At 44.0% G+C, this 12430-nt stretch overlaps 1 protein-coding gene and 1 pseudogene across 1 annotated transcript; one reads left to right on the top strand and one right to left on the bottom strand.

Moving 5' to 3' along the window:
- Positions 1 to 404: 404 nt before the first annotated feature.
- LOC108352004 (60S ribosomal protein L30-like) lies at positions 405 to 746 on the bottom strand (annotated as a pseudogene).
- Positions 747 to 3986: 3240 nt separating this feature from the next.
- Positions 3987 to 4737, top strand: LOC134480298 (keratin-associated protein 5-2-like). The gene has a single exon (XM_087569122.1). The coding sequence runs from the start codon at positions 3987 to 3989 to the stop codon at positions 4365 to 4367; it is 381 nt and encodes a 126-aa protein (XP_087425248.1). The 3' UTR covers positions 4368 to 4737.
- The last annotated feature ends 7693 nt before the right edge of the window (positions 4738 to 12430 follow it).

The raw sequence follows: 12430 nt of genomic DNA on the forward strand, positions 1-12430 counted from the left end.
TCGGTACCCTCCCCCTCCCTCCTCCTCCATCCCGTTGGTCCCCTTTAGTCCCCACACAGAATCACGTCTACTCTCACCCCATATATACATACAAGATTTTGTATAAGATAAAATCTAGGAACCACACATGAGAGAAAACACATTTGTTTTCCTGAGATTAGCTAAATTTGTACCAATATGGACATTTTAGATTTATGCATTTCCTCCCAAATTCTTTGCTAATTATGCTCCCAAGATAATTTATAGGGCAGTTTTCATTTACCTTTGTAATTCTTATTTTTTATATTTCTTAGTTTTTGATTAATGAATTTTTTAGAAGTGTTTGTATACTTCTGAAATTACAAACTTGATGTTCCTTTCTTTTTAAAGGAGCTTTGGCAAAGTGTTATTAAAGGGAAACTTGTTTATTTCTCACCACTCTGTTCTGGCATGCTTCTAATAATATCAGAATCACCCTGGTCACTGACAGCCAGTGTGCATACTCTGTAGTATTTTCCACACGCTGTGCTCAATTCAGTGTTACTGCCACTGTAGTGATGGACTCCAGTTTTAGCCAACATGGCATAGTATTCTATTTCAGATTTCTTCAAAGTTGGGCAGTTGTTGGCGAGGATAACCAACTTCGCTTTGCCTTGTCTGATCATCTTCAGAGTCTGTTTGTACTCCAGCACGCACTTTCCACTTTTCATAACAAGCTGGAGGTGAGAGTTGATTGACCCCAGAGACTTTTTCATCTTCTTTGTGGCCACCAGCTTCTTGCCTTAGGTGTGGGACAAACCCAACCAAGACCAGCCACCAAGATGGCGGAGGAGCGAGAAAAGCTTGTTATTTATTCCTAATTACTTCCATTATGGTCTTATTTTTAAAAAGATTTATTTTTTTATGCATGTGAATTCATTGTAGCTGTCTTCAGACACACCAGAAGAGGACATTAGATCTCATTACAGATGACTGTGAGCCACCATGTGGTTGCTGGGACTTGAACTCAGTACCTCTGGAAGAGCAAAGCAGTCAGTGCTCTTAACCACTGAGCCATCTCTCCACCAACCACCCACTTCCCTTTGTGTTCTTCATATATAGTCTATGTCCATGTTACAGTTTTTTTTTAATTTGGAGGCTTGTCCAGTGGATAGTCAAGAGATTCACTTTCTGCAAATGTTTTTATGCATTCTTGACTAGAGCACACTTTCTATATTGTGCTTTTAGAGACTTACATTCACATTTACTATCTTTGTTTTCTTACACATACTCTTGTTTTTGTTTTACCTTGCTTCATAATTAGTCATTGCTACTGGGTTTGTTTTTTTACCCGCTTTTCCACTGTTTTGCCTCTCTCTCTCTCTCTCTCTCTCTCTCTCTCTCTCTCTCCCTTCTTCCCTCCCTCCCTTCCTCCCTCCCCCCTCCATCTCCTCTAGTCCAGAAGTCCTAAACTCTGTTCCATTCTTCCAGCTGCCACCTGAGTAACCACTAGTCTTCTCAACCATTAAAGCTTAAGTAACAGAACGCCTTTCCCCTTCCCCATGTAACTTCGGGATGCTTCTCCACAAGTCACTTCTTATATCCAGCTTACATCACGCCCTTGGCCTGTGTTGCAGACTTTTCTCTAAATGCCATGTTGGAGGGTCCTTTTGGACAGCCACTGGCTTCAGATGGGCCCATGCTCACTGGGCTTGCTCAGCACTTTTCTTAGAGTGTTGGACCTTCCTGAAGGACATGTCCTTCTCTCTGAACACACTCTGCCAAAATCCCTTCACAGAGGTCTACTTGTTATAAGTGCTTCCCTTAACTTTCATACGTGTGTGTGTGTGTGTATGCATGCATGTGTGTGTTCTTTGCAATACTACAAGATTTGTTCTTTGAATTTACTTGATTTTGTTGAATTGGACATTTGTTGAGGCTCTGAAATCTGAGTACAGATGTCTTTATCACTACAGAAAGATACCAGTCTTTATCTTTAATTATTGTATCTTCATATTCTTCTTTTAATCAGACATTTGTGAAATTCGTGCTTAAACTCTATTCTTCATATTTTCTATTATTTACTTATATGGACCAATTTGTATTTTTACATTTTATTGACTCTAATTTACCAGATATTATAAGAAGCGTCTCTTGCTTATGTGTCATTAAGAAAGGAGCTGAAGAGATGGCTCAGCAACTAAGAACACACATTGATTTTGCAGAGGACCAGAGGTCAGTTCCCAGCATTCACACTGGGCTGCTTACAAATCACCTGTAACTCTTGCTGGAGGGTAAACAGGTGCCTCTGGCCATTATGGGGACCTACACTCATCTACACACACACACACACACACACACACACACACACACACACACACACACACACACCACATACACCACACACACATACACACACACACACACACACACATGTGTATTATGTGTGTTTCTGCATAGGCTCAGCAGTCTTCTTATTTTTTGAACCTAATGAAAGGTCTGTGATTATTTCTCTGGGTTTCTCCATTAGTCTAAGTCAAACTTAAGCTTTAGGATGATAGTGAGAAAAATAGAAAACAAACCAGTGCTGTTGGGTTGCAGTAACAACTCACAGCAGGATGAGGGGGTGGGGTTTAAACAATAGAAACGTGTTTTCCTTACAGTTATAGAAGCCAGAGGTCCCAAATAAGGTACCATTGCGGTTGGTGTGGCTTCCTCTAACATTGTGGACACTTCCTTCTTCTGTGTGATCATGTGATCTTTCCTGTGCACATGAAGAGAGCTTCAGTGTTTTATTTTCTTCCTTTTACAATGACACCAGCTCTGCCATATTTTGGCCCCACATGAGTGATCTTGTTTAATTTTAATTATCTCTTTAAAGGCATAGTCTCCAGGCTTGCATCAGGGTTTTGAAGTTTGGAAAGACATCCTTTCCATCTGTAATGGACAGCAACACTAGTATAATCAATAGTCGAAGGCAAATCTAGTCAGGATACCACATGATACGGTTCACTTGCACATGCTTCTCATAACTAAGATAATCTTGTTCTGTCCACCCACAGAACTATCTCTATCTTTGTAGATAAGTTCACCATGTATGCATGATGCAATGAGTGACATTTATGTGTGCTGATTGTTGGGGGGGGGTGTGTGTGCTTTCCATGATGTGTCTGGAGGTGGCCATCATTTCCTGCAAGCAATGTATGTCCTTTCTCCTGGTCCGCTTGCCATCATGTGGTCTACGTTTATGAAATAAGGCTCTCCTAGGCAGTTTGTGGATATAATGAAGTAAGCTAAATGCCCCACAGAAGTAGAACCTGTTCTGAGCTCAATTCAAGACCCAACGCCATCTTGTTGCTTGGACAGAGCCTGCAGCTGGCTGCCCTTGGCTTGGAAGGCAGCTAAATCTCTGACTGGGCCCTACTCTTTACTGGCTGCCCTAAGGTCGGAATTCCTGTATCATTTATCTCTTGCCATTTTGGCCGTTGCCATGCTCCATGGCCAGTGTCCTCAGTACCAGCACATCTCCACAGCACATGGTGGTGCGCTGTGTCTCCTCTACTTTGTGTAAGATCCAGGACATGCTCAGGGGCAGGCTTTTGCATCGAGAGAGTTTTCTCAGAAGGAGAAAATATGGATGCCGAGCTATGCTTTCCAACTCGTTCCTCCATCCTTCCTTGTTGTCTTCCACCATACTGAGCCTGAAGGCGACCGCAGTTGTTTTGTTTACACATGCGCAAGTCTACAAGGTCAGGTCCTTAACAGGTAAAGGGAAGATTCAAGATTTAGTTCTTTCGTTAAGCCAAACGTTTCTAGTAAGGATATATCTGAGAGATGACTCTACACTGTTTGTGAACCCCAGAATAAATAGGAATGAGGAAGCATCTACTGTCATGTGTCCTGAGTCACACAGCTACTCTCCTCCTAGGCTGGTACTTAAGGGGCTCGCCCTGCAGGAGGAGCATCACATCTCCTCTCCTCTCCTGAGTCTCTCTCCTCACTGCACCTGAGTCCTCTCTACTGACAACATGGGTTGCTGTGGCTGTGGTGGTTGTGGTGGCTGTGGCGGCTGTGGCGGCTGTGGTGGCTGTGGCGGCTGTGGCAGCTGTGGCGGCTGTGGTGGCTGCGGCGGCTGTGGCGGCTGTGGCAGCTGTGGTGGCTGTGGCAGCTGTGGTGGCTGTGGTGGCTGTGGTGGCTGTGGTGGCTGTGGTGGCTGTGGTGGCTGCTGTGGTGGCTGCTGTGGCTGCTGTGGCTGTTGCAGGCCTGTGGTCGTCTGCTGCTGCCGCCGCACCTGCTGCAGCTCCTGTGGCTGTGGCTCCTGTGGCTGCGGCTGTGGGAAGGGCTGTTGTTGCCAGCAGAAGTGCGGCTGCTGCCAGCAGAAGTGTGGCTGCAAGAAGTGCTGCTGCTAGCATGGCTGCTGGCCTCTGGCCTTCTGCTGTAGATAACTGATAGAGGTGAGTCTGCCCCTCTGCCTGCCTGTCTGTCTGTCTATCTGTTCCTGTCAGTGAGTCACCAGCATGAACCGAGACTATTACCATTGTAGCCTGGCATTTCTATAGTTGATATCCTGCCCGCCCTTGATAGGCACCAAGCAAATGAATGAGTCCCAGGCCTTCTGTGTCACTTACTATTCAGTCACAGCTGTGGCAGATGTAGTCTGGCTAGGTTATGCTGTGACATCCTACAGTGCCTGTAACTGTCACCAATGACCTGTGTTCCCATTGTATGGGCATATCTGTAATCACAAAGTTCCTCTTGATTAATAAACTTCAGCAAACCGCTCTCAAACTCTTGACTCCTGTGTCTCATTTGCTTTCCAGTCTCTAAACTGTCTCTCCATGGGGGCAATAAGATCCATCTCAACAGACAGGACACTCTGGATGGGAAAGCAGCAGAGGACTAGAACCCAGATGGATTGTGGGTACACAGACAGGCAGTGATGGCTGATCCTAGGGCTGATCTTCTGGATGTTGGGAGGCACAGGTCCTTGCAGTGAGTCGTGGTCCCCAGCTCAGAATCCTCCTTTTCTTCCCTCATACTGGTCATGATCTGAGCAGCTTTGCTCTTTGAGGAGATCCCTGCCGGGGCATGCTGCCTCACCATGGCCTGAAGCTGCTGGGCCCCACCACTGTGAAGCTGTTCTCTGGGGTCAGCTTGCCTGCATGTAGATTGATGTGGATTGGCCTGGGAGATGGATTGGGGAAGCTCTGAATATGTCCGTGTGGCTGTTTGCAGAGAGGTACAGGGATTGGGGGAGAACAGTCACCCTACATGTGAGTGTTACCCATCCAAGGGCTTGGGGCCCAGATGGATCAAAAGGAAAAAGGAAGAAAGAAAGCAGTGTCACCAGTGTCCTTTCTCTGCTTCTACCAAGTAGATAAATAGATCTGGCTTAGATCAGAGGTGTTTATTTCCTTATAGTGTCCCATGCTTAGAAGTTCAAGGTCAAGCTGTTAGCAGATTTGGAGAATTCTGTCCTCACAGGGCCTGCCCGGATTTCATGTGTGACTCCTTTCTTCTTTTGTCAAGTACCCCTGTCATGATGAATTTCAACTTATACAATCTTCATTAGGTTTGTCATTGCTGTGGTGAAACACCGCAGCTTACACCTCCATGTCACCTATCATCATTGAAAGAAGTCAGAACAGGAACTCAAACTGTGCAGGAACCTGAAAGCAAGAGCAGAACAGTAGGTCATGGACAAGTGCTGCTCACTGCCTTGTCCTCATGGCTTTCTCAGTCGGCTTTCTTATAGTGCCCAGGGTCACCATCCCAAGAATGGGCTACCTACAATGGGCTGAGTACTCCCACAAGAAAATGCTCTACAAGCTTGCCTGTAGCCCAATCATAGGGACACTTTTTTTTTCAACTGGGGTTTCTGCCTCTACGATGACTGCAGCTTGTATCAAGTTGACATAAAATTATCCAGCACACTCGTGAGTGATCTTATGTTGACTTAGCTGCCTCTTTTAAATTGCTGTAAAGATACTATTTCCAGATGACATTTACTTTCTGAGGTCTTGGGAGTTACAACATCACTACATACATGAGAGAGCACAGTTCAGCCCCATAAGACTCGGCATGCTTCTTTTTTTAATCAGATGATTTTGAAGGTCATTGCGTTCAGTTCAGTTTCTAGTAGCCATTACACACTTTCACCTAGATTTTTATTCGTAGCAAACTGGTGTTCTTCAAGAGGACCCAGCACCATGCCTGAAAAGGTCATGCTCATTTAACAGCCATGGTATACTGCTTTGGAAATTTTGAGCATCACTTAGAGATTGTCAGCTGGCCCTCTGTAAAGTTATCATCGGCTGCGAAGTTCTCCTTGTTCACCTCTGAGAACTAGCTGTTAGAGACACTGGTACAAGCCACTGGTATCTTTTGTTTGTAAACTACGCCATCATACTCTGTCACCTTGATCCTCAGCCTGGCTGGCTGGGTTCTCTCTCCTGCTACTCCTTATGATGCAACCCTCTTCTTGGTGTGCAGTAACTTCATCTCTCCAGATTCTCTAAGTAAAACAAGCCTTTGTTACTCCCCTGAGCATATCCTATTTCCTCTTGTGACCACATCTGACTTCTATTTTAAAAATAAAACAACAGAGGTAGATGGAACAGAGCAGGGTGAGGTGTTAGTTAACCAAAACTAAAGGTTTGTCTACAAGCTGTAGGGAAATCTACTAGTTTGTAAGTGAATGAAAATATATGAAAACAGAAGTTGTTTTAGAGGTTTCCCCAGGGGTGGACAACACTGCTTCCAGAACACATTGCTTATTCAAAGCAAGTCTCAGTTCCAGGCATGGCTTACCTCCCTATAAGGGAGGCCTGGAGTAGCCCAAAATAACACAGGTTATTGGCATTGTTCTTGGTTGCCCATCATAACTGAAAGGTAAGACCTCATAGCTGAAGGTGCCACCTACCTTGACTGCAGAACGTTGAGAAGTCGCTTTGTAACAGACTGGGAGAATTTCTTCTTGTTGGGTAGTTTATGTAACTCTGGAATGAACTAAGCAAGTGGATATCAGGGGTGAGGTGGGTAGGGTGAGGAGGTGGTGGGGAAGAAATCAATGGTCTTGCCTTGAGATAAATGTCAGGATACTGCAGTGTAAGCACAGGGGTGTTGGGAACCCATTCACAGTCACCCGCTATGTCTCCATAGCTTATGATCAAGGCTTCTCTGACTGATTAAGACCCCACCATTGTGTGTGCCTGGACAAGTTGACACACCTCTTCAGCTCTAGCTTCTAAAGCCAACTCTTAATATTCCACACAAGTCATGGCTTAAATATAAACAAAAGCAGCTCTAAACAAATCGGACCATGCGTGATCGGTTATTTTTTTTCTCAGAATTGATGTTTTTTTTTTTCTTGCCCTCTCTCTGTCTTCATGTCTGTTCCATTGCACGTGGAGGTGTGTAGTGTGTCTGTCTGCATGTGGGACAAGTGTACACATGTGCCCATGTGTCCATGCATCTGAAGGTCAGAGGCTGGTGTTGGGTGTCCTCAATCACTCTCCACTTTATTTTATGTAATATTGAGTCAGGCTCTCTCGCTCTGACCCAGTGCTCACTAATCTCACTAGTCTACCAGCCAGCTCACCCGGGGATCCTATTCCCCACCTTAAACACTGTAATCATAGGCGGGGCCCTGTGTGTGTGTGTGTGTGTGTGTGTGTGTGTGTGTGTGTGTGTGTGTACGCACATATGAGACAGGGCTTTATGATGTCCAGATATCCTCAGACTTTCTATGAAACAGAGTATGATTGTAAACTCTATCCTCCTGCCTCCACTTCTCCAGTGCTGGGGTTACACATATGTGTGTTGCCACACCCAGATTTACCATGTCCTTATATCAGAAGTCGTCTAACCTTGTAGGATACATTTTTCTTTCTTTTTTGAACACTGGACAAGGACAAAAGTGTTGACTTGCTTAATGATAAAAATGACATAGAAATGAGAGCCATTTTGCCAACTACTGGGGAGCTAAGGCAAGAGAATTGCACTCCCTATACTACAGAGTGCCTGTCTCTGGGCAACTCTGTGATACCTTGTGTCAAAGTAGAAAGTGGTCTTAGGGTATTACTGAGTGAAAGAGAGCTTGCCTCCCACATGTGAAGAGCCCTGGGTTAAATGCTTACACACACACACACACGCACACACGCACACACGCACACCCCGGGTGGCAGAGGGAAGGCTATGTGTAAGTGGATTTTTAAACACAGACATGCAAGGCTAGTCCTGACTCACTTTAGGAGCTGTGGTTAGCACAGCTCATGTCAGCGAGGAGAGTCCCGATCCTCTTGACCTGTACTCTCCACTCTTTTCAGATGTTCCCACTTAGTATTAAAACGTGCCGATAGCAATTTTTACTTTAGCTGTTAGTTTCCTTTCCCTAAGAACTAATTGAATTTTCAAGCAGCAGCTAAATTTACAAGCAGCAAATTTTTGGTTTCTAAGGGGGGGGGGAGGAGTCCCTAAATAAGTTCTCCGAGATGATGTTGGGTTAGCTTGAGATACATGGACGTTGTCCTGCCTATTTGAACCTTTCATGAGATGTTTATATAGAATTATTAGATTGAAAACACGATCTCCAGCGTGTATTTCTTTGCCATTTTCACTGAAATGAAAGCGTGGATTTATAAGGCATTTCTAATACAGCAGGAATCTCATTTCACCCCAGAGTCATGCTTGTGGATTTTGGAAGCTTTTTTGGTATTATTCAGGGCAAGGTGCTGATCCAGTCAGCTGAGCTATTGACAGGCGTGGTGCAGGCTGGAAGTGAGGCTGACGGTGGATGGGAGCTCAGGATGCAGCAGCCACAGGCCACGACAACTTTGTACTGGACACTTGACCATCAAATGCTTGGATGGAGGATGTTCTGAGGGCTAAAGTGATGGCTCAGTGGCCACAGCACCTGCTGGGCAAGGTCTAAGGCTTAGTCTGGGTCCCTGACACCCATTTAAAAATAGGGAGTGATGGCACACCCAAAACCAGTGCAGGGAGCCTGGAGGATCCCTGGGCAGTGCTGACCAGCCAGTCAGACAAATAAGTGAGCTCCAGGTTCAGTGAGAGTTCCTGTCTCAATGTTAAAGTTGAGGGTGATAGAGGAAGACAACCTTTGGCCCCACTTCCACACAACTGCACATGAGTTTCCATATACATGAACCCATCCACACACATGGTGTGTTCACACACATACCCACGAGAAAGTTGTTTCCTCTACATGTTACATTTACGGGGGCAGAAACGTTGTGTAGATACACAAGGAAGAGCTAGGAGAGACTGGGCATAATGAATAGTCCTTTCTGTTCACTTGTAACCCGTTCCTGTGTTTTATGTATTTGTTGGTTCCTCTTTCCACGCTCATCTGTTTTGTTCTCCACTACTGCTGAGCAGGGAAGCTGACTGGAACAACAGAGGCCATGGTTTGACAGCAGCCCTGCTGTTAACCTAGAATAGAAGACACCCGTGATTTCAGGTGTGTCCCCAGGAAGCTTCAGAGAACAGCACTTGTGGAAATGTAGTTTGAAGTTTTATAGCTACAGATATTAATGATTAAGTAGCAATGCAAAAAGGGACTGGGAAAAGGGAGGGAAAGAGAGTAAAGCATGACCAAGGAAGAAGTAGAAGGCATGCAGGCTACAGGTAGGAGGGACAAGAGAAAATACTCTAGAGCAGAACCGCCATACAACGTGTTCTGGAAAGACACAAGCCAACACAAACAAGCAACTGAGGCATAGGTGTCTGCAGTGACAATTCTGGAATTCAGTTTTTTTTGAAAGAAAACCACAGAAATGTTGTAAGAGCGAGTTCTCCCATCTTAATCCCAGGTGTGGGGATATGGGGCTGCTTCGGACTGACTATAATTCGCCTCGTGCTCTAGCCAAGGTATGGCTTTGTCGGATGCAGATAGTTTCTGTGATTGTGTGACGTTTGGAATTCTGGGAGCTTTTCAGAGGATGTATAAATGCTAATGCTCTGAGAGGCAATGTGGGTGGTTATTGGTTGTTTGGGGGAGGGGATGGTCTCAGCAGTTGTGGTCAAAGAATAAAACAAGTTAGATTTAGGGATTCTCTCTCTCTCTCTCTCTCTCTCTCTCTCTCTCTCTCTCTCTCTCTCTCTCTCTTTTCTCCCTATCTAGTGTTAGGAGGTGAAACCAGGGAGATAAAGGATGAGAAAAAAAAAAAGAACCCACATCATAAAGTAGCTATAATCAGTTACAGGTGTACAGATAAAAAATAAAAATAAAAATATAAAATGTGAAAAAGTGGAAGATATTTACAGCCTCAGTCTGTTCTTCCTCCCATGCACTTTGAGAAGCCAACTCTTCATCTTCTGTTCCTAAGGAACCCCATCTAAAAGAGGGGCCCGAATTTCAACCTCTAGGGTCTGACTTGACAGCCTCATTGGTCTGTCTCCAGCTCTCAACTCCTGTGGCATCCATGTTTGCAAGGGGCTGAACTCAACTCAGGGTGAGCAGTGCAGCAAGCCTGCGGGTTGGTTGGTTTTTTTCCTTATCCTTGATCTTCATATGAGATTTTCCTCTCAATCTCTCAATGGAGGAATTGCTGCTGTTGTCAAATCTGAAACTGGATTGAGGATTCTGGGAACTGTGGGTTTGCCGTGAGGGTGTGGCCACTGGCTTCTCTTCACTGGAGCCGCCCAAGAGTGTATTTGGTTTCTCCAGCCCACCTCTATACAATACCCAGCTTTTCTTTCACAAGCTTTAGACCTATCACCAGCTTTGTGGATTTCTAAGGACTTTCTTCTCTTACTTTCTTTTGAATAGTCTTATTTTTTTTAATCCCAACTTTCTCTTTTATTGAGGCATACAAGTGGCAGTTTTCAGCCTGCCATCTTGTCTGGAAACTCCCTTTTCTATTAGAATTTTTTTTCTTGGTTCTCTTTTTAGAGAATTGTTAAATACGTATTTTGTATGTTTTCATACACAGGGTGTGCACAGGGTGTGCACAGTGGGCAGAGGACAATTTCAGGGTTGTTTTCTTTTCCTACCATATAGACTCCAGGAGCAGAACTCAGTTTGTCGGGCTTGGTGGTGCCATTACTGATGACCCAGTTCTTATTTTTCATTAGTAAAATGATTTTTAAATTTAAACACATTTTGGTCTCATCCTTCTGGATCCTCTCCTACTCCCTATCATCCAACTTTTTCAAAAGTTCTTTCTCAACAAACAAACAAAAACCTAATACAACCAAGTCCCTTCAAACCAAGAAAACACAATAAAATCAAGAAGAGGCAAAACACAATACCAGCTATAACAAAATAAAAGTAGACACAGAAAAGCTTGTGGAGCCTATGTTGGGCTAATTAATACTGAATGTGAGACCTTTCTGGAGTGGTTGATACACCCTATTGGAGAAAACTGATTTCCCCCTTCCAGTAGATTTAATGGACAGTTCAGTTGTTAACCTTTATCTGAGTGGCTAGGTATTCATTCATTCATTCATTTAAAAGTATAGAAATAAAATAGAAGATGAAACTAAAAGTATCACATCAAAGTTAGACAAGACAAACTAACAGAAGGAAAAGAGCCCAAAAGAAGGCACACGAATTAGAGCTCCATTGTTTGCACACCCAGGAGTCTCATAGTAACACAAAATTAGAACTATAATATAAGCACAGAGGACCTGGGGCAGGCATGGGCCAGCCGTGTGCTTGCTGCTTCAGTCTCTCTGGGTTTATATGAGCATCGCTCGGGTTGCTTTAGAGGCCTTACTTCCCTGGTGTGCTCCATCTCTTTGGCTCCTACACACTTCCTGTCTCCTCTTCTAAGGGGTTCCCTAAGCCCTGAGGGGAGAGATTTGACGGAGACTTCTCACTTAGGGCTGAGACCTAGCTCTTTTTTTATCTTTCAAATAATTACTTTTACTAGTTCTTGGGTAGAATAGTAATTTTGTATTATTTTGTAGTATTTTTCATTAAGGGTAGCATTTAGTTTATAAATTGGTTTAGGAAGGTCTTGTATTATTGTATTTTTTTCTTCCAAATCAAGAACAAGGGTCAACTTTATCTAGATTTAGATGTTATTTCCTTAACCTTAAAGAGTTTTCAGGCCCATTCACACATGTGCTTCATACATTTAATAGAGAAAATGAAACCATGAATATGTATTGTTTTGTTTCATTATAAATGGGCTTTTTACCAATCAAGTTCTAAACACAGCTGTTGGTATCTTAGTTTTTACTTGAGCCCCTTGGGTGTATTCCTGTAGTCTTTTGAGTAATTTTGCTTTTTTTTTTCTTTTCAATTTTCGACTTCTGATTTTTCTTCTTGTCTCATTTTACTGGCTAGCATCTCCAGTAGATGTTTGTGAACTAGAACACATTCTTTGCATGTAGGTAGGCTCGTTATTAGCTTTATGGTAGTTTGACTTGGAGTGGCCCTCATAGACTCATGTGTTAGAATGCTTGGTCCATAGGGAGTGGCACTATTAAGAGGGGTGGCCTTGTT

The sequence above is a fragment of the Rattus norvegicus genome, chromosome 9 (assembly GCF_021556685.1).
Source record: "Rattus norvegicus strain SHRSP/BbbUtx chromosome 9, alternate assembly SHRSP_T2T, whole genome shotgun sequence".
Taxonomy (NCBI): Eukaryota; Metazoa; Chordata; class Mammalia; order Rodentia; family Muridae; genus Rattus; species Rattus norvegicus.